We start from the raw sequence: 26,949 nt of genomic DNA on the forward strand, positions 1-26,949 counted from the left end.
GCTCGCCGCGCGAAACTGTGCTTAACAAGACCAAGTCGATTATTAACATTATTGTATACTTACGGCATTAAAATATCTTTTTAAATTATGTAGTTGCCATTATTGCATACAAAGACTAGGTACCAACGGGTGTAAGTTTAATATTCAATTACCTACTGGTAAACATCTAAGTACCTATTATATATGTAATAAATAGGTAGGACAAATGATCTATACAGAAACACAAAAACACGTGTTTAAACAAATAAAACAAAAGATGGCAAAGAAATCATGACGTTAGTGAATAAAGTAGGATTTGTTAAGCACTTTTTTACTTAATTATGGTCCTCTATATACGTTAAACGATTGCTGCAATATTTAATAAAGACTTTTTAATTTTTAACTTGTGCTAGTCAAGCCATTAATAGCCAACCCACTCGTGATATATTGCTGATCAAGTATTTTACTATAAAATACTGTTGTTGGCAACACAGGTTTAAAATATTATGTTAGTTATATTTTTAGCCGACTGCTGAGGAGTGTATATTGAAGTATATTGTATTGTATGTTTTTCGCGTGTATATAATATATGTATGTATGTCTGTGTCTTTGTAGCATCCTGTAGCCTCAACGGCGTTATGGATTTTTATCTGTGAGGTATCGTTAGATTCGTCTTAATCACGAGAGTGTCATAGGATACGGGTTATTTCGAAAGTGTTTACAATTATAGATAAATTCAGTAACGCCATCTGTTGACAAGAAGCGAAAGATTGCTGTCAGTTGTTGATTCCCCAGTGTGACACTAGGGGGCAGGAGCAGTCAAAAGTAGTTACTAGAAAAGGCTTGTACTTACATAATAATCAACTCGTCAAATAAAATCTACTAAAAAGTTAACAATAAAAAAAAATTGCTTAAAAAAAACCCGACTGCACACTAAAAAGAGGGAAACAAGCACAACTATTTTGTTTAAACAATATAAAATGCACTACAAAATGTATTGAGCCGCCAAATGATTATGGTCGTTCCTAGTTCGGCTCTGAAACTATTACTTTTTCTTGCCTAAACCGCTGAACCACGATGGACCACGCGAGCGAAACGCTGTCAGTAAGTTCGTAATCCATATAATAGAAAATAAATGAGCACATATATGAAGATAAAAAATGACAATACAGTCATGAGTACTAAAACATTGCTCTTCTTCACAGATAAGATAAGAACTATCTAAAAGAATGTAAGTACTTACAATTAATAACTGTTTTATGCACCTTTTAAAAAATACAATATAAAAAACTATCTACATACATAAGTATGTACGTAATCATGTCAAAGACATTACCATTTCCTGTTTCCAAAAACATTTATCAAATGTTTGATACATGGTGTTCCATATTACAATAATGTAGTAGGTTACTGTTTAGTAATCTGTGATAATTTGGTACTGCAAAACACTAGTTACAAAATGTTTTAAACGTTATTGAACATTTTGTTGGTTAACATTTTTGTAACAGCAGCAAAATTTACCAATTTTTTTACCAGTTTTCGTGTTAAGTATGCGATGTGGTGTAAAATTAATATTATTAAACTCTTTGCAACAAAATATTAGAACATTTTTCAAACCAAATATACCCGGTCAACTGCGTACGAAGAGTAGGTAGCTTCTATGGTGTAGATCCGAATTTGATGATTAAGTATAAAATGTTATGCGATATTTATCATATTTTTTTTTCTATTTAACATAATAATAATTAGATAATCTTGTTGTTCTGTTCCGGCAATGTTCTATGAGATTTTTAAACATTTTATAACTTACATCTAACCATCCACGGACCAGATATTAAGGTCCATTTTTAATTATATTACGAGTACATTTATGTAAGTATATAATTCAGAAAAATATTAACACCCCAAAAACGATACATGTAAAAAATAATTAATTTACTAATTTAAAAATGTTAAATGAATAATTAATTTAAAAAAAATAGTGTTTACTGTATACTGAAAACAATAACACCTTTCTGTTGTTCATACTTAAACAATTATTGTTTTTAGATTCACGATGTTGAAACAAGTGCACGATATTTCTACAAAAGGGTATAAAAGTGGAAATTGTCTTTGATAAAAACCAGACGAAGTGAACATGTGGAAGGTTCTTCTTCTGACGGCCCTTGTGGCCAATACGATATTGATAGTGTCATCAACTGGTAAGAAATATAATACACAAAAACGTACTATAACCAAAACTATAATCGATTATAAGTCTAGGACTGCCTAGTTAATAATCATACAGGATCAAAGTCAACATATTAATTACAAAATATAAAATAAAATTAATACTTATTAGTCTTCAAAGAAGATTTTGTTTCTTCAATTTCATTAAAAATTGTTTCTTAATAAATATTAATTAACTTTTATAATAAGTACCTAACATAAGGACTGATGAACAAACACAACTTTTTAATCATTCATTATCATAATAATATTATTATAATTGTGGCAAAAATGCACTATTGCTTGGCACATAATGCACCTATTTATGTTTTCACTTCAGTATATGATCGTTATGTACATTATTGTCTCTGTTATCACTCCTCCCTTTAATGCTTTATGTATTCCATTATCCAAACATAATGTATTGCTTTCCAGGCACTCGCACTAAAAGCATTTCAAAAAAATCAATTAGTTCATCTTCCACGTCATCTTCTAGTAGCACATCATCTTCCACCTACCAAAGCAGTAGCACCAGTAGTGACGGTAACAGTAAAAATTCAACGAGCACTAAAATATATAGCAACGAAAACAGTAACAGTTATAACAGCAACAAATATAACAGTGACAGCGTCAGAATCACTGGTGGCGGCAAAGATTACTCAAAATCTACTGTTAATAGTGAAAACACTAGCAGTAATAGCTATGACAGTAACACCAGTACTGAAACAGAATCAACTTCCACTGTTAATGATAAAGGATGCAAAAAACCCGAAGAACCAAGTGAGTGATTTTAGTTTAAGTATGTAATTACTAATATTAACAATTTTTTCAACTGTTTTATAAATTCGATTGGTATAGATATTTTATAATATTTTTTATTAATTTTATTTGTATTGATGAAAAAGTAAAGAAAAGTAAAAGCCTTCTCTTGTTCTTAGACACTAATCTTGGTGAAGGTCAAAAATAATTTTATAAAACGCACATAATTAGTCTAAAATAATAACATAATACCTTGAACAAAAATAGTGATAAAAATGAATCTTAAATACGCGCTTTCTTTATTTTTTTTTTTAATGATAAGCACTCTTATAATTCCATATTAGAAAAGAAATGTCGAAAAAACGAAAGATGGGAAAAATGTCCCGCGGCATTATGTCAACCACAAAATTGTACGGAATTAGGATTTCCCGTACCATGCCCAACGCAATCAATAGATGGTAAATGTTCCGGAGACCCTGGATGTATCTGTATCGATGGATACTTGAGGGACGAAAATGGAATCTGCATACCTAAAAAAGAATGTCGTAAGTAAACAAAAATAAAAAAAAAGATAAAATATTTGATGAAATACGTATTAAGAGATTTTGTATATATTTTTGTATGAAACAGTCGTGGGAATGAATTTATATTCCAAACCTATTAAGATTAACAAATTCAAAAAATCTTAATAATAATTTTGTAAACAGCGTCATGCGGCGGCGACCCCAATGCAGAGTCTGGATGTGGAGTTTGTGACGAACTTTGTTCTTGTAAACCTGTAAAGTGTCCTAAAATTTGTAAACCGAACTCATGTAATTGCAAAAAGGGCTACAAACTTGATGAAAACCTCCAGAGATGTGTCCTTCCTGAAGACTGCAGTAAGTGATGAAAAATATCCATAGAAGCTGTACAAATATACAATATACTTACTTACTTACTTGGAACACGACACAAACAAAACGCAACAAAACTAAACAAAAATAAATAAATTACTGTAACAATATACTGAAAGATTAACTTACATAATAAATATGCAAAGACAATTCGAAAATATTTAAAATAAACGGGCCTTGTTGCCTGTCTTTTTGCACATTCATTATTTTTAATCCATTAAATTACACTTAAGCACTTTCCACTCTGCACCATTTTGTTAGAAGCACAGAATATTTATATCCACTCATACTCATGAAACTAAACCTACATTTTGATACACACAATCACGCATTAGTGATAAATGACCAACAATCTAAAAAACATAAACAGAATAGCAAATAGATTATAGTAATCACAAAAATATATCTTAACAATTTTAACAATCTCTCTTAGTTTTTTCAATTAACAAAATTAGTGAAAAAATTCAATGGCATGTTAATCAAATCAACTTCAGTCGGAGGCAACGAGATTTTTGCAAAATGATGGGGACATTCCTGTCAGTCAACATTACACAACAAGAACTTGCTATGAATCATAGCATCATTTTTTTCCTCAATAACTCGTTGACTTTGAGATACATGTTTATTTTCTTACTGTGCCGTTCCATCAAGATCAACATTTATTTATTATCCGATTACCACTTAGCACCTACATGTGGACCTGATGAAGTTTTCGATAGCTGCTACAATGGAGGCTGCCATAGTGGTAGGACCTGCGACGACTTAGATCGCCTCAACGGAAGTACCATTTGCATCCGCCCGTCCAAATGTATAGCTGGTTGTTTATGTAAACCGGGATATTTAAGAAACGACGATGGTGACTGCGTTCCAGAAAACGAATGTCCAAATAGTAAGTACCTATCGTCATGTTTACGAATAGTTTATAATATAGTAAAAGAATTACAATATTTTAATATTACAATATTTTGGGCTTAGATACGTCTTCCAAATCTGATACACATAACTAACACAAAACTATAGAATAATACCACTATTTATTGAAATAAGCTTTAGTAAAAATACAAACTGTGTTTTGACGTCATCTTGGTGATTGTACATTTTCCTTTTGATTCAGGTAAATGCAAGAATGCTAATGAAAAATATTCCAACTGTCCTGACTGGGTGTGTTCGCCAAAGACATGTGATCATCTAGGGTACCCGATAGAATGCCCAGATCAAGGCCCAGATGACCAATGTCCTGGAAAACCAGGATGCATTTGTACCGAAGGATATGTAAGAAACAGCGATGGCGTATGCATACCTCAGAAGGAATGCCGTAAGTTGTAAACATGAGTATTTTGGCTGACTCTTATTTTATCTGCGTGGGAATGTTGAAAGAACATAACGTACCATTTTTTCATTTGTATAATGTTGTGTGTAAAATTTTATACATATTGTTGTTTGTTTACCTTAAATAAATAAATATTTAGGTACTCAGGTACTCGTGCCTGCTTTAGGCTGTAAGTAAAATTAACTGTCAAAAAAGATAAGTTAAAAGTGATATTCATTCATATTTTACGACTTCATACAACTAAAAATGAACAATATCAAGGTCAATAAAAATGTTCGTTTACAATTACGCTAAATACTATTCGTGCAAAAGCATAGAAAAATACAATCCGCACGCAATGGGAATAAAAACATTGTGACGTCATTACGTTATAATAGGTATTTTTTCCCTCTACACACACCTGGCTTTGGTAATATACCTTTTACTACATATATATCGCGATTATAAAAATTATTATACGGATAGATTTTTGATTTTGAACTCAGTTTTGATACGGACATTGATGATTAAAGTTGTCTAGTCATAATTCGTCTTCATAAACCGGTTCAGTCTAAAGTATTAAACCTGTCTAAAGCAATGCAGACATCATTTTTAGTGTTATATTGTTTTTGTTCATTGGTTATTTTTCAAACAGCATCATGTGGTGGAGATCCAAATGCCGAGTCAGGTTGTGGAATGCTCTGTGTGAAGAAGTGCTCGAACTATTGGAAAGACAATTTAGTTTGTCCATTAATATGTGAAATAAACGGGTGTACTTGTAAAGAGGGACTCGTTTATGATGAAAACATAAAAAAGTGTGTCAATTACTGGGAGTGCAGTAAGTATAATAACCGTATAATTTTTATTATTTAAAACTACTTAGGGAATGTTTTTACTAGCTTTGTTTTTATCTTATGTGAATAAAACCTCGCTATTATTCAGAATCCTTGGCGCAAGGAGTCTGGTCATTTCCTATAAATAATATAAGAATACACAATATTGAAAACAAGCCGCGCTCGTCAACTTGGGAGTATAAAACCTGCGCAACCGCGCAATGTAACTGGAAGAATTAATATCTACACATTTATCTATTGTTTTTTACAATATTTGTTTTCATTTAAAATAACAGCTCAAGTGTGTGGTCAAAATGAGGAATACTCGAATTGCACTAACGGTGGATGCCATGGAGCTCAGTACTGTTCTGACGACATAAACAAGCCTGTAAAGTGTGTAAAACCTAAAGAATGCAAGAAAGGTTGCGTATGCCAAAAAGGCTTTCTAAGAAACCAAAATGGTGTATGTGTAGCACAAGAAGAATGCCTTGACAATGGTAAGTATTATTCTTACGAACGCCTTATTAAAAATATTATAAAATACAATACTTAAAATGTAATTGCAAATATAAATAATTTTAATGGGATAATGGCCCCGATTCCTGCAAACACCGCCTAATTTTATTTTAAGTTATATCCGTCATTTTCATATCCGTCGAAAAGGAAAGGGACGGATGATACACAGCTCTTAATTTTAGGAAGAATGAGTAAATGAATGTGTCGGGTTATTGACTGATGTAAAATTTTTAGACGGTTGGTTTAGATTTGTGCTTAAAATTGACGTGTGTTCCATAAATTTTATGCTTGTCAATTACCCGTCCCTTTCCTTTTCGGCGGATAAGAAAATGACAGATATAACTTAAAATAAAATTAGATGGTATTTACAGGAATTAGCACCAATGTCACATAATAGTCAAACAATACTTAACTAAGTTGCTGTTGTATTCATCATAAAATACCATTTACAGAGCAATGCAAAGGAGCTAATCAGTTCTATGACACTTGTCCTCCCAACTGTGTACCAGAAACTTGCGAAAGTATTGACACGGTCATAGATTGTCCAATACAACCCGCCGTTTGCCGGCCAAGATGTCGCTGTGCCAAGGGATATTACAAAGACAGTAACGGGAAATGTATTCTCGAAAAATATTGTCGTGAGTGTGCTTAATTTCTTAAAAGATAAACCTAAGTAAGATACATAGTAACTAATTACTAATGGCTGAGACCCTGGAAGACCTGAACACCATGCTCGAGCATCTCAGTAACGCATCCCAACGAGTGGGTCTTAGCATGAACATGGCAAAGACAAAAATTATGTCCAACGACCATGTCGCACCCACTCCAGTTCAGGTTGGGAACGTTACACTCGAAGTTGTAGACCAGTACATTTACCTAGGACAAATAATCCAGTTAGGTAAGTCCAACTTCGAGAAAGAGATCTCTCGTCGGATCCAACTCGGATGGGCAGCGTTCGGGAAGCTGCGGAATATCTTCTCGTCCAGAATACCTCAGTGTCTCAAGACGAAAGTCTTTGACCAGTGCGTGTTGCCAGTGATGACCTACGGCAGTGAGACGTGGCCGCTTACTATGGGTCTCGTGAGGAGGCTCGGTGTCGCTCAGCGGGCAATGGAGAGAGCTATGCTCGGTATCTCCCTGCTGGATCGAATCAGAAATGAGGAGATCCGCAGGAGAACTAAAGTCACCGACATAGCTCGGAGAATTGCAAAGCTGAAGTGGCAGTGGGCAGGACACATAGCGAGGAGAACCGATGGCCGATGGGGCGGAAAGGTTCTGGAGTGGCGACCACGTGTCGGACGACGCTCAGTGGGTAGGCCCGCTACAAGGTGGACCGACGATCTGGTGAAGGTCGTGGGAAGCCGCTGGATGCGGGCAGCGCAGAACCGATCGTCGTGGAGATCCTTGGGGGAGGCCTATGCCCAGCAGTGGGCGTCATACGGCTGATGATGATGAAGATACATAGTTAAACTTCGTCGTTAATTCAGAGGATAACTTAAAACAATATCTAATTTTCCTTAGCCAAACCCTGCCCTGAAAACGAACATTGGGATGGCTGTGCTAATGGTGGATGTTATGGACCCAGAAATTGTTCCCAAATTGGCGAGCCAACCATTTGTGTTGACTTAATCGAAGGCGCCTGTAAAGGCGGCTGTCTGTGTAATGACACATATTTGAGAAACGATGAAGGCGTTTGTGTTCCAGAAAAGGAATGTCCAAGTAAATATGAATCCATTAATGTTAGATAAGAAATCCGCATACTTAATCATATTTTCATGTTTTTGTTAAGCCTTAAGACATGATACAAATAAATATTAATTTAGAAAAGGATTAGTTTACAATACTTTACATAATATATTAAATTACCAGAAGTTACCTGGTAGTATGTCTTATATTAACTTTTTATAGCATGACTCATTGTTGTTCAGTTTTATGATAAGTATTCTTTTATTTCTATATACGACAGATAACAAATGTGGCAAAAACGAAAGATGGGAAAAATGTCCCGCGGTATTATGTCAACCACAAAATTGTACGCAATTAGGATTCCCTGTACCATGCCCAACCCAATCGATAGATGGTAAATGTTCCGGAGATCCTGGATGTATCTGCATTGATGGATACTTAAGAGACGAAAATGGAGTCTGCATACCGAAAAAAGAATGTCGTAAGTAATTAAAAAGACCTTATTTCGGAAATTCTGTACAAATTCTCATCAAGACTCTTAATATTATAATAAAAACTTTAGTTATGTAAACAGAATGCGTAGTCTGTGACGAACTTCGTTCCGGCAAACCACTCTTTTTGAATAATTTATCTTCCTCAATTATCATCTTTAATAATAAACCCATATAGGTTTACAAAATGGCCGGTAATAATTATTAGAATTATCCAGTACTTGTTTTCATATAAAGTAGACTCTGCCACATTATCAAAAATATACAAAGCATTGCAAACATCATTTTTTAATTTTAAAGGTAATTATTATTGTCTCTTTAAACAGCATCATGTCGTGGAGATCCAAACGCTGAGGCTGGTTGTGGAATGCTCTGTGTCAAAAAGTGCTCGAACTACTGGAAAGACCATTTAGTTTGCCCAAAAATATGTGAAGTAAACAGCTGTACTTGTAAAGAGGGACTCGTTTATGACGAGAATACTAAAAAATGCGTCAACTATTGGGAGTGCAGTAAGTAGAATTATAATATTTTTTATCCCTAATGTAATCCCTAATCGAAAATAATATATTTACAGATTATTGCAGTTATTTTAAATAATAAACAAAACACTACGTCTTTCCAATAATTGTAGTAGCCATGGTTATATTTTATATGATTTTAAAACATTTAGATACCTGAATATTGTATCCTTATTGATTATTATATATCATATAACTAGAAAGAAATTTCAAGTCCTTCAACGCACTTACCTATCAGTCACAATGCGGCTCAGCGTTGTGGAATTTTGTGGCCTGCTGCCAACTACTCTGAATGGCTTGCTGCACCAGTAAAAAGCTAGATGATAGCCAATGTTCGATGGTGTGCTCGCGATGATCGCACCACGCCAGCCATATAAGCAGTGAAGGTGTAGCAAGAAAAAAATCAAAAATAATGTTCCCTAAAAACAAACTCAATTATGTTTACTTTATTCTTTAATATAACCAATCATTTTTAAATAAAAAATTCTGCTAACAGCTAAAGTATGCGGTCAAAACGAGGAATACTCGGAATGTGCTAACGGCGGGTGTCATGGAGCCCAGGACTGTTCCGACGACATAGACAAGCCTGTAAAGTGTGTGAAACCTAAAGAATGCAAGAAAGGTTGCGTATGTCAAAAAGGCTTTTTGAGAAACAAAAATGGTGTATGTGTAGCACAAGAAGAATGTCCTGACAATGGTAAATAAACTAAAACATTTTATAAAATGATCTACATAAATGATGTAAAATATTAGCTTTTGTCCAGGATTAGATAGATTTTTTTATAATTCTATACCTATAAACAGTACTTATTAGTACGAATATATACATTTTAACTGCAAATAAATCACACAATTTAGTAATACACAAACTAAAATGTTACTCACCACTTTAAAAAATATACTGTTTACAGAGCAATGCAAAGGAGATAATGAGTTCTATGACACTTGTCCACCGAACTGTGAACCTGAAACTTGTGATAGTATTGACACAGTGATAGACTGCCCACCACAACCCGCTGTCTGCAGACCAAGATGCCGGTGTGCCAAAGGATATTACAGAAATAAAGACGGAAAATGTATTCTTGAAAAATATTGCCGTAAGTGCCCTTAACTTGTTCTGTCTTGCAAGATAGACTTTTGTTTTTGTGTCAAGTCGAATCAAATGAATTAATACTGAAGAAGTAAAACTGATATGGCAAATTCAGAGGATAATTGTAAATAAATTACCTTAACCTTTTTCCAGCCAAACCTTGTCCTAAAAACGAACATTGGGATGGTTGTGCTAATGGTGGATGCTATGGACCTAGAAATTGTTCCCAAATTGGCGGGCCAACCATTTGTGTTGACTTAATCGAAGGCGCCTGTAAAGGAGGTTGTCTCTGTGATGACAAGTATTTGAGAAATGATGAAGGAGTTTGTGTTCCTGAAAATGAATGCCAAGGTAAGTATTGCTAAATGATGTGAATTCATTATTCTGAGGCTGTGGTTCTTATTCATTCCATGGAAAACAAATCTTAAAAAAAACTATTTTCTTTGCCATAGCATATTCATGATCACTTAAGCACTTTTCACTCATCAATATAACTCCTTTTCTATTTCATCGATTCACACTAAAATGACAAAAATGAATAAACAAAACAAATAGTTAAGTAACAAAAAATTGTTTAAATGAATGGCTGATTATAATATTACAATACCAATAAAAACAACGTGAAATCCTTTTTCTTATTCTTGATGACTAGTACAATATCGTTATTTTTGCTATACCGTCCGTCTTAAATAAACTTGTGTTACGTTACAATATCGTATTATTACCAATCAGCTACATGTGGACCCGATGAAGTCTTTGATAGCTGCGTCAACGGAGGTTGCCATAGTGGCAGGACCTGTGAAGAGGCGGACCGTCTCAATGGTACCATTTGCATCAAACCCAAAAAATGTAAACCAGGTTGTTTATGTAAACCGGGATACTTGAGAAACGACCAGAATGACTGCATTCCAGAAAACGAATGTCCAAGTCGTAAGTACCAATGTTTACCAATTAATCTTATATAATTTCAGTTAAGTAATACTATAACATTAAAATTTAATACTTACATTGCTAATTCAATAAATATTAAGCAACTGTGAGGAACGTTTCAATAACCTCACCTTGAATATGTCTTGTTACGGTGCGCTGAGTTACTGTGGTTACTGTTTCCAAAAGATGCTTAGATGCTCAGTCCAGCAAAATCCGAATGCCAACTTACACTTTATTTTACAAGATTTTTTTCTTTCAGGCAAATGCAAGAATGATAATGAAATATATTCCAAATGTCCTGCTTGGGCATGTTCACCAAAAACATGCGATGAACTTGGTTACCCGATACCTTGTCCAGATCCAGGTCCAGATGGAAAATGTCCTGTAAAACCGGGATGTATTTGCGCTGATGGATTTATAAGAAACAGTAAAGGAGTATGCATACCTAAAAAGGAATGCCGTAAGTTGAAAAAATAATTTTATCAATTTATATTTTATTAAGTAATATATGTTTAAAATTAATAGTCGATAATCTCAGTGATTACAAATATTATTTTTTTCCTATACAGCGTCTTGTGGTGGTGATCCAAATGCACAATCTGGATGTGGAGTCTGTGATGACCTCTGTTCTGGTAAAATTGTGCCATGTCCAAGAATATGTTTACCGAATTCGTGCAATTGCAGAAAAGACTACAAATTGGATGAAAACCTTAAGAAATGTGTTCTCCCTAAAGATTGCAGTAAGTAAACGAAAAAGTCCAACGAAACTAGCTGTACAAACACACACTTGGATCGGAACTCAGAACACAAATATAATTTAGAAAACTCAAAAATGTGGTTTCTAATTGACGGGCAAAACTATACTACAACTTATACTATACTATATGTACGATATTTCTTCAACGAAAAGCACAAAATATATTTAAATACAATTATTTTTAATGTAATTTAACTTAAATTGCATGTATTTTATAATTAAATGATTTATTTTAGTGTTAAATTTTAATTGACCTAATGTAATATGTTTAATATAATATTTCGGATTTAAAGCAAACTAGGTACTTAATCAAACTTCATAATTGCACCTAATTATTGTCTCTTCATGATAAACACAACTAATACTTCTTTGCTTTCTTTTTTCCACTTACACATTGTTCACTCAGCACCGTAATTTTCTAATTCATCTACACCCTTACTTTCTATTATTTTCTTTATAATGTTTAATTCTTCTTCTATCGTGTGGGTTGTGAGGTGAATTACCAACCTCATCAGCCCTGGTGTCAGGGTTATTACTGAGCCGCCAAAGGCCCGTGACATTGGTCATGTATCGACTACTTCCTTATATCAGTAAGTAGTTACCGGGACCAACGGCTTAACGTGCCTTCCGAAGCACGGATCATCTTGCTTATAATGAAAAAAATTCAAATTCAAATGTATTTATTGCATTGCTACAGGTCATGATTATCATATATATATTTGATTGACAATATAACAAACCCACAAAAAACATATAAGTAATATTCTTAGTTTTTTAAGTTTCAGGCATATAATACTATAAAATAATAATTAATATATTTAAAAATTTAAGGAATCCTGTCATTCTTCTTTGATCATGTTGCTATGTGTTTCGATCTGTAACATTGTAATATCTATTGTTATTTCCCATCAGCGCCCACGTGTGGCTCTGACGAAGTCTTCGATACTTGCATCAACGGAGGCTGTCATAGCGGTAGGACCTGTGAAGAAGCGGACCGTCTCAATGGTAGTACCATTTGCATCAAACCCAAAAAATGTAAACCTGGTTGTTTATGTAAACCGGGATACTTGAGAAACGACCAAGGTGACTGCATTCCAGAGAACGAATGTCCAAGTCGTAAGTAGTAAACATTTAGTTAATTGAATGTCCTGGGGGGTTAAAATGACCACATAGAAGCAATTAATCTAAGAAAGCAATATTGCATTTTGACATTTACGCATATAAAAGTAAATGCGCAATGCAAACAAATGTCAAATAGTGATATTGCTTTCTTAGAAGAATTACTTCGATGTAGCCATTTTAACCCCCCTGCTAGTTCAATAACAAGCTACTCATTTTAAGGCATGTATAAAATAATCATCTTTAGTGAAATAAGTGTTAAGCACTACAAAAAAACTGAATAAACATTTTTTAGGTAAATGCAAGAATGATAATGAAATATATTCCAAATGTCCTCCCTGGGTATGTTCGCCAAAGACATGCGATGATCTTGGTTACCCGGTAGCTTGCCCAGATCCTGGTATAGATGGAAAATGTCCTGAGAAACCAGGATGCATTTGTGCCGAAGGATATGTAAAGGACAGCGAAGGAGTATGCATACCTCAGAAGGAATGCCGTAAGTTATAATTATTAATTTATTAACATAATACTATTGCCATCCATGGCGAAAAATATAATAACCGACAAAACAAGTCTCCACATGCAATAGGAAATAAAAACTAACTTTGTAACGTCACGGTATTTTTAAGATTCTCTTTTACTTATTTACACCTGACTTTGGCATAATAAATATTTAGAAAAGTAACTTTGATTCAAATTTCTCCATTTAGTGGTTATTGATGATTGAAGTCGTTTAGTTATTTGTAGTGTCGTAAGTATTTCTTTTTATTTTCAAACAGCATCATGTGGTGGAGATCCAAATGCTGAGTCAGGTTGTGGAATGCTCTGTGTGAAGAAGTGTTCGAACTATTGGAGAGACGATGTAGTTTGTCCTGAAATATGCGAATATAATTCTTGTAGTTGTAAAGACGGATTTGTTTATGACGAGAATACTGGCAAGTGCGTGAACTTCTGGGAGTGCAGTAAGTTGACCTGTGTATAAAAATAGATAATTTGTCAAAAAAAATTACGTTTATTGACTTATAAAATGTCTTTATTTAAATTAACAGCTAAAGTTTGCGGTCAAAATGAGAAGTATTCGTCGTGCATTAACGATGGTAGCCATGGACCTCAGGACTGTTCTGACGACATAGACAAGCCTGTAAAATGTGTAAAACCTAAAAAATGCAAGAAAGGTTGCGTATGTCAAAAAGGCTTTTTAAGAAACAAAAATGGTGTATGTGTAGCACAAGAAGAATGTCCTAACAATGGTAATTAAACTAATACATTTTATAAAATGATCTACATAAATGATGTAAAATATTAGCTTTTGTCCAGAATTAGATAGATTTTTTTAGAAGTCTATACCTATAAACAGTACTTATTAGTACGTATATAAATATTTTAACTGTAAATAAATCACACAATTTAGTAATACAAAAACTAAAATGTTACTCACCACTTTAAAAAATATACTGTTTACAGAGCAATGCAAAGGAGATAATGAGTTCTATGACACTTGTCCACCGAACTGTGAACCTGAAACTTGTGATAGTATTGACACAGTGATAGACTGCCCACCACAACCCGCTGTCTGCAGACCAAGATGCCGGTGTGCCAAAGGATATTACAGAAATAAAGACGGAAAATGTATTCTTGAAAAATATTGCCGTAAGTGCCCTTAACTTGTTCTGTCTTGCAAGATAGACTTTTGTTTTTGTGTCAAGTCGAATCAAATGAATTAATACTGAAGAAGTAAAACTGATATGGCAAATTCAGAGGATAATTGTAAATAAATTACCTTAACCTTTTTCCAGCCAAACCTTGTCCTAAAAACGAACATTGGGATGGTTGTGCTAATGGTGGATGCTATGGACCTAGAAATTGTTCCCAAATTGGCGGGCCAACCATTTGTGTTGACTTAATCGAAGGCGCCTGTAAAGGAGGTTGTCTCTGTGATGACAAGTATTTGAGAAATGATGAAGGAGTTTGTGTTCCTGAAAATGAATGCCAAGGTAAGTATTGCTAAATGATGTGAATTCATTATTCTGAGGCTGTGGTTCTTATTCATTCCATGGAAAACAAATCTTAAAAAAAACTATTTTCTTTGCCATAGCATATTCATGATCACTTAAGCACTTTTCACTCATCAATATAACTCCTTTTCTATTTCATCGATTCACACTAAAATGACAAAAATGAATAAACAAAACAAATAGTTAAGTAACAAAAAATTGTTTAAATGAATGGCTGATTATAATATTACAATACCAATAAAAACAACGTGAAATCCTTTTTCTTATTCTTGATGACTAGTAGTACAGTATCGTTATTTTTGCTATACCGTCCGTCTTAAATAAACTTGTGTTACGTTACAATATCGTATTATTACCAATCAGCTACATGTGGACCCGATGAAGTCTTTGATAGCTGCGTCAACGGAGGTTGCCATAGTGGCAGGACCTGTGAAGAGGCGGACCGTCTCAATGGTACCATTTGCATCAAACCCAAAAAATGTAAACCAGGTTGTTTATGTAAACCGGGATACTTGAGAAACGACCAGAATGACTGCATTCCAGAAAACGAATGTCCAAGTCGTAAGTACCAATGTTTACCAATTAATCTTATATAATTTCAGTTAAGTAATCCTATAACATTAAAATTTAATACATTGCAAATTCAATAAATATTAAGCAACTGTGCGGAACGTTTCAATTACCTCACCTTGAATATGTCTTGTTACGCTGCGCTGAGTTACTGTGGTTACTGTTTCCAAAAGATGCTTAGATGCTCAGTCCAGCAAAATCCGAATGCCAACTTACACTTTATTTTACAAGATTTTTTTCTTTCAGGCAAATGCAAGAATGATAATGAAATATATTCCAAATGTCCTGCTTGGGCATGTTCACCAAAAACATGCGATGAACTTGGTTACCCGATACCTTGTCCAGATCCAGGTCCAGATGGAAAATGTCCTGTAAAACCGGGATGTATTTGCGCTGATGGATTTATAAGAAACAGTAAAGGAGTATGCATACCTAAAAAGGAATGCCGTAAGTTGAAAAATAATTTTATCAATTTATATTTTATTAAGTAATGGCCCCGATTCCTGCAGACACCGCCTAATTTTATTTTAGGTTATATCCGTCATTTTCGTATCCGTCGAAAAGGAAAGGGACGGATGATTCACAGCTCTTAATTTTAGGAAGAATGATTAAATTAATGTGTCGGGTTATTGACTGACGTAAAATTTTTAGACGGTTGGTTTAGATTTGTGCTTAAAATTGACGTGTGTTCCATAAATTTTATGCTTGTCGATTACCCGTCCCTTTCCTTTTCGGCGGATAAGAAAAGGACAGATATAACTTAAAATAAAATTAGATGTTATTTACAGGAATTAGCACCAATATATGTTTAAAATTAATAGTCGATAATCTCAGTGATTACAAATATTATTTTTTTCCTATACAGCGTCTTGTGGTGGTGATCCAAATGCACAATCTGGATGTGGAGTCTGTGATGACCTCTGTTCTGGTAAAATTGTGCCGTGTCCAAGAATATGTTTACCGAATTCGTGCAATTGCAGAAAAGGCTACAAATTGGATGAAAACCTTAAGAAATGTGTTCTCCCTAAAGATTGCAGTAAGTAAACGAAAAAGTCCAACGAAACTAGCTGTACAAACACACACTTGGATCGGAACTCAGAACACACATATAATTTAAAAAACTCAAAAATGTGGTTTCAAATTGACGGGCAAAACTATACTACAACTTATACTATACTACATGTAAGATATTTCTTCAACGAAAAGCACAAAATATATTTAACTACAATTATTTTTAATGTAATTTAACTTGAATTGCATGTATTTTATAATTTAATGATTTATTTTAGTGTTAAATTGTAATTGACCTAATGTAATATGTTTAATATAATATTTCGGATTTAAAGCAAACTACTTAATCAAACTTCATAATTGCACCTAATTATTGTCCCTTCATGATAAACACAACTAATACTTCTTTGCTTTCTTTTTTCCACTTACACATTGTTCACTCAGCACCGTAATTTTCTAATTCATCTGCACCTTTACTTTCTATTATTTTCTTTATAATGTTTAATTCTTCTTCTATCGTGTGGGTTGTGAGGTGAATTACCAACCTCATCAGCCCTAGTGTCAGGGTTATTACTGAGCCGCCAAAGGCCCGTGACATTGGTCATGTATCGACTACTTACTTATATCAGTAAGTAGTTACCGGGACCAACGGCTTAACGTGCCTTCCGAAGCACGGATCATCTTGATTATAATGATTATCGTATATTTGATTGACAATATAACAAACCCACAAAAAAAACATATAAGTAATATTCTTAGTTTTTTAAGTTTCAGGCATATAATACTATAAGATAATAATTAATATATGTATTTAAAAATTTAAGGAATCCTGTCATTCTTCTTTGATCATGTTGCTATGTGTTTCGATCTGTAACATTGTAATATCTATTGTTATTTCCCATCAGCGCCCACGTGTGGCTCTGATGAAGTCTTCGATACTTGCATCAACGGAGGCTGTCATAGCGGTAGGACCTGTGAAGAAGCGGACCGTCTCAATCGTAGTACCATTTGCATCAAACCCAAAAAATGTAAACCTGGTTGTTTATGTAAACCGGGATACTTGAGAAACGACCAAGGTGACTGCATTCCAGAGAACGAATGTCCAAGTCGTAAGTAGTAAACATTTAGTTAATTGAATGTCCTGGGGGGTTAAAATGGCCACATAGAAGCAATTAAGCTAAGAAAGCAATATTGCATTTTGACATTTACGCATATAAAAGTAAGTGCACAATGCAAACAAATGTCAAATAGTGATATTGCTTTCTTAGAAGAATTGCTTCGATGTAGCCATTTTAACCCCCCTGCTAGTTCAATAACAAGCTACTCATTTTAAGGCATGTATAAAATCATCTTTAGTGAAATAAGTGTTAAGTACTACAAAAAAACTGAATAATTTTTTTTTTAGGTAAATGCAAGAATGATAATGAAATATATTCCAAATGTCCTCCCTGGGTATGTTCGCCAAAGACATGCGATGATCTTGGTTACCCGGTAGCTTGCCCAGATCCTGGTATAGATGGAAAATGTCCTGAGAAACCAGGATGCATTTGTGCTGAAGGATATGTAAAGGACAGCGAAGGAGTATGCATACCTCAGAAGGAATGCCGTAAGTTATAATTATTTATTTATTAACATAATACTATTGCCATCCATGGCGAAAAATATAATAACCGACAAAACAAGTCTCCACATGCAATAGGAAATAAAAACTAACTTTGTAACGTCACGGTATTTTTAAGATTCTCTTTTACTTATTTACACCTGACTTTGGCATAATAAATATTTAGAAAAGTAACTTTGATTCAAATTTCTCCATTTAGTGGTTATTGATGATTGAAGTCGTTTAGTTATTTGTAGTGTCGTAAGTATTTCTTTTTATTTTCAAACAGCATCATGTGGTGGAGATCCAAATGCTGAGTCAGGTTGTGGAATGCTCTGTGTGAAGAAGTGTTCGAACTATTGGAGAGACGATGTAGTTTGTCCTGAAATATGCGAATATAATTCTTGTAGTTGTAAAGAAGGATTTGTTTATGACGAGAATACTGGCAAATGCGTGAACTTCTGGGAGTGCAGTAAGTTGAATTGTATATAAAAATAGATAATTTGTCAAAAAACATTACGTTTATTGACTTATAAAATGTCTTTAATTAAATTAACAGCTAAAGTTTGCGGTCAAAATGAGAAGTATTCGTCGTGCATTAACGATGGTAGCCATGGACCTCAGGACTGTTCTGACGACATAGACAAGCCTGTAAAATGTGTAAAACCTAAAAAATGCAAGAAAGGTTGCGTATGTCAAAAAGGCTTTTTAAGAAACAAAAATGGTGTATGTGTAGCACAAGAAGAATGTCCTAACAATGGTAATTAAACTAATACATTTTATAAAATGATCTACATAAATGATGATAATTCTTCCAATGGTAAACTAACTAATAATACCCTTTACATATTTTCTGTATTATTATGAATGGGCGATGTGAAGCATTAGCCAATTAAGTTTAGCTGGGACTTAGAAATACCTATCTACTCGTACTTTTACCTACTATACAATATTTGTATTATCATTATGTTACTCGCCACAGTATTTAATACTATACCGTTTACAGAGAAATGCAAGGGCGATAATGAGTTCTACGACTATTGTCCTCCTAGCTGTGCTCCTGAAACTTGTGATAGTATTGACACAGTGATAGATTGCCCACCACAGGCAACTGTCTGCCGACCAAGATGCCGTTGCGCCAAAGGATATTACAGAAATAAAGACGGGAAATGTATTCTTGAAAAATATTGTCGTAAGTGTCCTTGACCTCTTAAAAGAGGGACTTTTATATTTCGTTAGAAAATAAATTATTTTTACTGAGCTCGTTCTTACAAAATTGAACTACTTAACCAGTGATGTAACTAATATTGAGGTAACCATTAAGGAAAATAATAATGACTTATCTCATTTCAGCAAAATCCTGCCCCAAAAATGAACATTGGGATAGCTGTTCTAATGGTGGATGTTATGGACCTAGAAATTGTTCCCAAATTGGGGGCCCAACTATTTGTGTAAAGTTAGTCGAAGGTGCCTGTAAAGGAGGTTGTCTGTGTGATGACAAATATCTGAGAAACGACGAAGGAGTTTGTATCCCAGAAAACGAATGTCCAGGTAAGGGTTTTACTATTGATATACCTTATATGTTCCACACTGTGTACTCTTTTTTACTTGCCTTAAAGCTTTAAAAAAACTTTAGCATATATAATGCGTGTGTGTGCATGTGCGATGATTAATTATGCATTTATTGTTGTTAATATAATATTTATTTCTCATTGGTCCTGTTTTACTGTAGATAACAATCAAAAATGCAAAGAAAACGAAGTGTATGATCCATGTCCTGCTAAATGCCCAGCTAGAACTTGTGGTATTGATGACCGTGTAGCGTTATGTTCAAAACAACCAGTAGCTGGGGACCCTGAATGTCCCGCACCAGCTTGTAGATGCAAAGACGGTTACTATAAAAACCCTGACGGAGATTGCGTCAAATGGGACGATTGTCGTAAGTGATTTTTGCACATATTTAAACAAATTGACTCAGTTAACAAAATGACGCTGACTTGCGTAGCACTCATTGTTATCAATTGAATTATGTGTGTACGCTATGTGTGTGTCTATAATAATATGAAGCTAACTATATAAACAAAACTGCTGTGTCCTTCACATATTTTTGAATATATTAAGGGTTAAGTTTGAGTATCGCTCAAAACGAATATATTTTATGGCAGTACCTCTATAATATAATTATTATTATTATAGTACCTATCTTATACATATCTAGAAGGAATGGTGTTCTCTTTTATAATATTCGAAGCTGAAAACCGTATCGATTGAATTTTTAGCTCCCACTGTAACATGCAAAGTAAACGAAGTGTACGATGAATGTCCTGGAAAGTGTCCACCTAGAGTCTGCGGTATCGATGATCGATTGATTGACTGTGCTCCACAACCTGTGAAAGGAGACTCTGATTGCCCTCCACCAGCTTGTAGATGCCAAAACGGGTTCTATAAAAACCCTAACGGAGATTGTGTCAAATGGGAAGACTGTCGTATGTACTGTTTCTGCTGAAATGGATGAAATGTACAAGCTAACATTGTCACTGTGCTTAGCATCCGACACAAGATGTGCACTACTAAAATTCTTGTATCTATCATTTACACACCTGACTTTCATTTACCTCATTACGTTTTTTTCTTTTTTCACTTATTTTTTTCTTTTAATTTAATTATATAAGTAATATTCGTCACTTACATTGAAATAGTTTTAAAGATTGAGTTTTTTTGCAGCAACATGCAATAATACACACGAAGTATACGACCCGTGCCCAGCCCCTTGTCCTCCTCAGAGGTGTGACGTAGACCCGGCAGTGATCCTTTGTTTAGTTCCTCCACAAGTCGGAGATCCCGAATGTGCGCCTGGCTGTCGATGCGAAGATGGTTACGTTAGGAATGCCAATGGAGTCTGTATTAAGCGAGAAGATTGTCGTAAGTGATCTCTTAAAACCATAATACGTAGGTGGTTACTTAAATGTTCACAATTTGATCGTCCATGCGTAGACTGTAATGGACTACGAAAAATTCACACATGAGACACAAAATATTGTATTTTATTCGAAATTATTAAACAATACTTTTTGTTACCAGCTAAATGTACCAGAGAAAATGAAGAATGGGATCCTTGCCCAGACCCGTGTCCACCACAAGAATGTGAGAGTATTGGACGAAGATACAATTGCCCCAATAAACGTAAAATGATCTGCAAAGGTCAATGCAGATGTAAAGCTGGTTATTTCAGAAATAAAATAGGCGAATGCATATCAAAAGAAAATTGTCGTAAGTATCGTGAACTGTGATTCGTATTGAATACTCGTTTGATTTATTGAATTTTCTGATTCACCCACGTTATTCAAACTATTATAAATATAATTTTTCTCATAGAACTTAAAATGCCTTTTATGTTTTTCTAATCTAATGTTATGTTAATTAGGGAGAATATATAGATATTGTACATAATATACCGGTAACTCATGATTACAGTGAAATGCAAAGGACCTAATGAATACTACAGTTGTGGCGGTGCATGTGACAACGTGTGCTCAAATTACGGTCAGCAGAACCAAGAAAACTGCCCTATTGTAAACATCAAATGTAACGAAATGTGCTACTGTGAAAAAGACTACGCAAGAGCTAATAATGGAACTTGCGTTCCTATCGAGTCTTGTAGACGTAAGTTACTTATTTTTGAACCAAATTGCTAAACATATGAATCCACAAACTCTTCATTGCTAATAGAATAGATAGCACATTTACAAATAAAATTTTAAACCAAAGTAGAGAACTGTTTCAAACAAAGCTCCAGATAACATACCAAGAATGATATAAGTACTACTCTCAATAATACTCTATAGTCATAGTCATAGTCATTTGTTATACTTATAACAAAATTCATATTTCTAAAGGTTGCAAAGGAGCTCATGAATATTACGACGAATGTCCTCCACAATGTTACCAAGAATCCTGCGACTCAGTGGGAAGATTCTACGACTGTGCACTTCTACCTGGAAAACCACGCTGCAAACCTGCTTGCCGTTGTGAAGATGGTTACTTCAGAGATAGCGACGGAGAATGCGTGCCTAAGAAAGACTGCCGTAAGTTAAAGAACCCTAAGTTTGTTGTAAATATTTAAATTTTATTAAGATTCTATGCATGTTCATGTTTATCATTTTGGCCAAGTCAAGTAGACAAAAGAATCATGACAAAAATGTACCAATCACTTTACATGATATCACATTACATCATCAAATTGAAATTGTTTCCTGGATACTTGTGGCAATATCCAGTACAGAGGAGCTTGAGTTGATGATGATGTATAGCTATATGCAGCGAGCTGTAAAATACGAAATTTATATAAATCCAAATGGTATCATGCTCTAACAGCTTGCAACGGTGACCCTAATGCCACATCTGGTTGTGGAAAGAACTGCGGCAGACTGTGCTCGAACTACAATAGTACCGAACCTATTGCTTGCACTAAAGAATGCAAAATAAATGGCTGCGACTGTAGAGAGGGATATGTCCTGGATGAAAATACTGACAAATGTGTTCTTCCCGAACAATGTACTCGTAAGTAAATGACGTGACTACTTTATTATACCGCATACCGTACATATATTTAAATCTTAAAAAGTTTCTACAATTCATCACCGCAATCAGTTTTTAATTGTCACTGGAAACACAACATTTTAAATGACGATGACGTCTTGAGTATATTTTTTATTAATAATAAATACTTGAAGTAAATGTTCATTCGCTTCTAATCATCATATTCTGATACATTTTCAATAACAACAGAGCATCACTCAAGCATCCCCGACGTGACAGACAGAGGTGTATATACCCACTTCCAGCCAAGTATTGGCAATAATCTGATATCAGTTATCTATGATCTAGACATAAATTTAAAAAGTCAAAATCAGTGATTTTAGTGCCCGAACATTTTCAATCTTGTTTATGTGGTTTATGGTTATCACTGACTGAAACTATTTATTCCTTTTCAGCACAATGCAAAAAACCAAACGAAGTGTATGACGTATGCCCAGCTACATGCCCTGGTCAGAGATGTGGTGTAGATACTCGTCTAATCAAATGTGCTGCTCCTCCAAAACCTGGCGATCCTCGTTGCAAACCCAACTGTGTATGCAAAAGTGGATACTTTAGGAATTTAAAAGGCGAATGCGTTCTCAAAAAAGACTGCCGTAAGAAACAATACTTTTTATTTACTTATAAAAAACCTTATTTAATTTTATCTAATGGATTTCAGTCTTGCTAAAAGAAATAAAGTTTCTATGATCGAACTAAAAACACATTTTTAAACCAACCAATTGAATAATATCCATATTTACTATAAAATTCACATCGTTTAAAATCTCTCAAATTCTCTACCAGCCTGCAAGGGTGACCCTAATGCCAGATCTGGCTGTGGAAAGAACTGCGGTAGACTCTGCTCCAACTACAATAGCACAAAACCAGTCATCTGCACCAAAGAATGCAAAATAGGAGGCTGCGACTGTATAAAAGGATATGTCTTAGATGAAAACACCGGAAAATGTGTTCTACCTGAACAGTGTACTCGTAAGTCATTCACTACCTACTTAAAATCAAGAGCTGTTTTTCCTAATTTGGGACTAATCACCAAATAAAATATTATAGAAGGTTTATTTTATTTTATTTTCTTACTTATGTCACCAAAATAAAACTTGAAATTAGTGACTATATTTTTTTCTTTTTAGCGCAATGTAAAAATCCAAACGAAAAATACGATATCTGCCCAGCACCATGCCCTGGTCAGAGGTGTGATATAGATACGCGTCTGATCAAATGTGCTGCTCCTCCAAAACCCGGCGATCCTAATTGCGAACCCAGTTGCGTATGTAAAGATGGATACCGCAGAAACGATAAAGGAAAATGCATACCCGAAGAAGACTGTCGTAAGATATAACTTTAATCCTTGATCTGTTATCATTCTCAGTTTTTACTCCCGTTTGCTTGAGCAAATGTGTGAATAAAAACGTTACTTGGTTTACTAGCTGTAATAAACAAATTATATTTTTTAATATACTTAATCGAGAAAATTACGTTTTTTTTTCATTTATCTTCACGTGCTTTAGTTTCATTGTTCACCACTGTTCTAAACAAATCATCTGTCACATAGTCCTTAAGATATGAATAAAACTTAAATATATTCTAACAGCATGCAAAGGTGACCCTAATGCTACATCAGCTGGTTGTGGAGGCAACTGCGGCAGACTGTGCTCCAACTACAATAGCACTAACCCCGTCGCCTGCACTCTAGAATGCAGAATAGGAGAATGCTCGTGTAGAAAAGGATACGTCCTAGACGAAAATACTGGAAAATGTGTACTACCTGAAGATTGTACACGTAAGTGTTAATTTTCGTTTATTTTCTGGCAAAAAAAAATTACGACTACAGTCTTAAATGTTTCATGAACGTTTTCACATGAATATTATTGTCTGAAATTTTAGCACAATGTAAAAAGCCAAACGAAGAATATAATGTATGCCCAGCGCCGTGCCCTGGAGAAAGTTGTGACGTAAACCGGGCTGTGATCAAATGTGCTGCTCCTCCAAAACCCGGCGATCCCGATTGTGAACCCCGTTGTGTATGCAAAGATGGATACCGCAGAAACAGAAATGGAGATTGCGTGCTTGAAGAAGACTGCCGTAAGAAACAGTCTTAACTATTTACTTTAATTTCACAGTCAGTACCTAAAAAATGTCAAAAAATGGACAAATTCTGAAATGAGTATTACATGTCTTGTAATTTAAAAAAAATCCTGTTTCAATTCGTCATTTTATGAAAGTAATCAGGATCATCTGTGCTTTTTCCTATTTCCATAAATATCTTGTTTTTTTTCTGCTACGCTAATCTGTCATATTCATCTTTACCATTTCCACCAAACATCACTTTTTACACACTTTAACATACATACATACATCTCTAAAATTCTGTAACAGCTTGCAAAGGTGACCCTAATGCAGTGTCTCGTTGTGGAAACAACTGCGGCAGACTGTGCTCCAACTACAACAGCACCGACCCCATCGCCTGCACTTTAGAATGCAGAATAGGAGAATGCGAATGTAGAAAAGGATACGTCCTAGATGAAAACACTGGAAAATGTGTACTACCTGAAGATTGTACTCGTAAGTGTTTATTTTCTGACAATAAAAGTACAATAAAGTCATACATTATTAATACTAATTCTTCTTCACTTGGCTATTAATGTCCGAATCTATTTTTAGCACAATGTAAAAAGCCGAACGAAGAATATAATGTATGCCCAGCGCCATGCCCTGGTGAAAGTTGTGACGTAAACCGGGCTGTGATCAGATGTGCTGCTCCTCCAAAACCTGGCGATCCCGATTGTGAACCCCGTTGTGTATGCAAAGATGGATACCGCAGAAACAGAAATGGAGATTGCGTGCTTGAAGAAGACTGCCGTAAGAAACAGTTTTAACTATTTACTTTAATTTCATACTCAGTATCTAATAATGGTCAAAAGAATGAACAAATTCTGAAATAAGTATTACATGTCTTGTGATTTAAAAAATGTTCCTGTTTCAATTCATAATTTTATGAAAGTAATCAGTCTCATCTGTGCTTTTTCCTATTTCTATAAATATCTTGTTTTTTCTGCTACGCTAATCCGTCATATTCATCTTTACCAAATTTCTAAATTCCCTCCAAACATCACTTTTTACACACTTCAACATACATACTTACATCTCTAAAATTCTCTAACAGCTTGCAAAGGTGACCCTAATGCAGTGTCTCGTTGTGGAAATAACTGCGGAAGACTGTGCTCCAACTACAATAGCACCGACCCCATCGCCTGCACTCTAGAATGCAGAATAGGAGAATGCGAATGTAGAAAAGGATACGTCCTAGATGAAAACACTGGAAAATGTGTACTACCTAAAGATTGTACTCGTAAGTGTGTTGTCCTCTTCACGAAATATAAGTACTTAAGTACCTTTGTTTCTTCTCCATTTTTTAGCCAACTTACTTTGTGTCTTACTGCTGAACAAAGGCCTCCTTTTTCTTCTTAATCAGGCGTTTCTAACGAGAGCGTCACTTAGTCTGGCATTTCAGTTTGAATTTTTGCGTATCAAACTTCACTTGATATCAACTCGAGTCTTAGCCTGAATCACCCCTCAAAGTTTTCGTTACGATGTCACTAACAGCCTGAATACTTAGTGTTACTGCCTTAATCTGGATTCAAACATTACGAGGCATGTACTCTGCACACCGTGTGCTTCGCGTACGTTTTGTCATATGTGCGTATCACATGTCTCGCCACGAACATGACTTATCTTAAAGACATCAAAGATATTTATTCTCTATTCTGTGATAGAGACATATAGATTCTGAAGTGAATCGGAGTAATTTTATTTTCACAGCTAAATGTAAACGTCAAAACGAAGAATGGGATCCTTGCCCTGACACGTGCTCACCACAAACTTGCGATAGCATAGGACAAAAAATCCACTGTCCCCTTAAACCCGTCGATGACAAGAACTGCAAAGGTCAATGCAGATGCAAGCCTGGATTTTATAGAAATAAATTAGGGGAATGTATATCTAAAGAAAATTGCTGTAAGTACTTATTTTATTTTACATATCACACACACACACACCAAAAACATACACA

General features: G+C 34.7%; 1 protein-coding gene across 44 annotated transcripts in view; it reads left to right on the forward strand.

Moving 5' to 3' along the window:
• The first annotated feature begins 2,101 nt into the window (after positions 1 to 2,101).
• LOC126366818 (fibrillin-1-like) overlaps positions 2,102 to 26,949 on the forward strand; it is a 42,991-nt gene continuing 18,143 nt past the window's right edge. For 22 of the 44 annotated variants that reach the window (XR_007566397.1, XM_050010074.1, XM_050010080.1 and 19 more), the window contains exons 1-49: positions 2,102 to 2,180; positions 2,623 to 2,967; positions 3,291 to 3,491; positions 3,654 to 3,824; positions 4,525 to 4,728; positions 4,954 to 5,154; positions 5,804 to 5,986; positions 6,278 to 6,478; positions 6,950 to 7,135; positions 8,019 to 8,216; positions 8,464 to 8,664; positions 9,001 to 9,183; positions 9,689 to 9,889; positions 10,104 to 10,289; positions 10,436 to 10,633; positions 11,015 to 11,212; positions 11,472 to 11,672; positions 11,782 to 11,952; positions 12,882 to 13,085; positions 13,384 to 13,584; positions 13,868 to 14,050; positions 14,138 to 14,338; positions 14,553 to 14,738; positions 14,885 to 15,082; positions 15,467 to 15,664; positions 15,920 to 16,120; positions 16,539 to 16,709; positions 17,590 to 17,793; positions 18,090 to 18,290; positions 18,574 to 18,756; positions 18,844 to 19,044; positions 19,291 to 19,476; positions 19,638 to 19,835; positions 20,017 to 20,223; positions 20,564 to 20,770; positions 21,009 to 21,206; positions 21,366 to 21,554; positions 21,759 to 21,947; positions 22,181 to 22,369; positions 22,659 to 22,844; positions 23,279 to 23,476; positions 23,667 to 23,852; positions 24,011 to 24,208; positions 24,472 to 24,660; positions 24,765 to 24,962; positions 25,257 to 25,442; positions 25,542 to 25,739; positions 26,044 to 26,229; positions 26,700 to 26,894. Coding sequence is in view for 43 of the 44 variants with exons in the window: in XM_050010074.1 (XP_049866031.1) it covers positions 2,117 to 2,180; positions 2,623 to 2,967; positions 3,291 to 3,491; positions 3,654 to 3,824; positions 4,525 to 4,728; positions 4,954 to 5,154; positions 5,804 to 5,986; positions 6,278 to 6,478; positions 6,950 to 7,135; positions 8,019 to 8,216; positions 8,464 to 8,664; positions 9,001 to 9,183; positions 9,689 to 9,889; positions 10,104 to 10,289; positions 10,436 to 10,633; positions 11,015 to 11,212; positions 11,472 to 11,672; positions 11,782 to 11,952; positions 12,882 to 13,085; positions 13,384 to 13,584; positions 13,868 to 14,050; positions 14,138 to 14,338; positions 14,553 to 14,738; positions 14,885 to 15,082; positions 15,467 to 15,664; positions 15,920 to 16,120; positions 16,539 to 16,709; positions 17,590 to 17,793; positions 18,090 to 18,290; positions 18,574 to 18,756; positions 18,844 to 19,044; positions 19,291 to 19,476; positions 19,638 to 19,835; positions 20,017 to 20,223; positions 20,564 to 20,770; positions 21,009 to 21,206; positions 21,366 to 21,554; positions 21,759 to 21,947; positions 22,181 to 22,369; positions 22,659 to 22,844; positions 23,279 to 23,476; positions 23,667 to 23,852; positions 24,011 to 24,208; positions 24,472 to 24,660; positions 24,765 to 24,962; positions 25,257 to 25,442; positions 25,542 to 25,739; positions 26,044 to 26,229; positions 26,700 to 26,894 (9,508 nt within the window). In the remaining variant the exon portion in view is untranslated. The remainder of the gene's footprint in view (positions 2,181 to 2,622; positions 2,968 to 3,290; positions 3,492 to 3,653; positions 3,825 to 4,524; positions 4,729 to 4,953; positions 5,155 to 5,803; positions 5,987 to 6,277; positions 6,479 to 6,949; positions 7,136 to 8,018; positions 8,217 to 8,463; positions 8,665 to 9,000; positions 9,184 to 9,688; positions 9,890 to 10,103; positions 10,290 to 10,435; positions 10,634 to 11,014; positions 11,213 to 11,471; positions 11,673 to 11,781; positions 11,953 to 12,881; positions 13,086 to 13,383; positions 13,585 to 13,867; positions 14,051 to 14,137; positions 14,339 to 14,552; positions 14,739 to 14,884; positions 15,083 to 15,466; positions 15,665 to 15,919; positions 16,121 to 16,538; positions 16,710 to 17,589; positions 17,794 to 18,089; positions 18,291 to 18,573; positions 18,757 to 18,843; positions 19,045 to 19,290; positions 19,477 to 19,637; positions 19,836 to 20,016; positions 20,224 to 20,563; positions 20,771 to 21,008; positions 21,207 to 21,365; positions 21,555 to 21,758; positions 21,948 to 22,180; positions 22,370 to 22,658; positions 22,845 to 23,278; positions 23,477 to 23,666; positions 23,853 to 24,010; positions 24,209 to 24,471; positions 24,661 to 24,764; positions 24,963 to 25,256; positions 25,443 to 25,541; positions 25,740 to 26,043; positions 26,230 to 26,699; positions 26,895 to 26,949) is intronic. The other 22 variants (XM_050010082.1, XM_050010084.1, XM_050010086.1 and 19 more) reach the window with 22 other exon arrangements.

This window comes from Pectinophora gossypiella, chromosome 5, assembly GCF_024362695.1.
Source record: "Pectinophora gossypiella chromosome 5, ilPecGoss1.1, whole genome shotgun sequence".
NCBI classification, from domain to species: domain Eukaryota; kingdom Metazoa; phylum Arthropoda; class Insecta; order Lepidoptera; family Gelechiidae; genus Pectinophora; species Pectinophora gossypiella.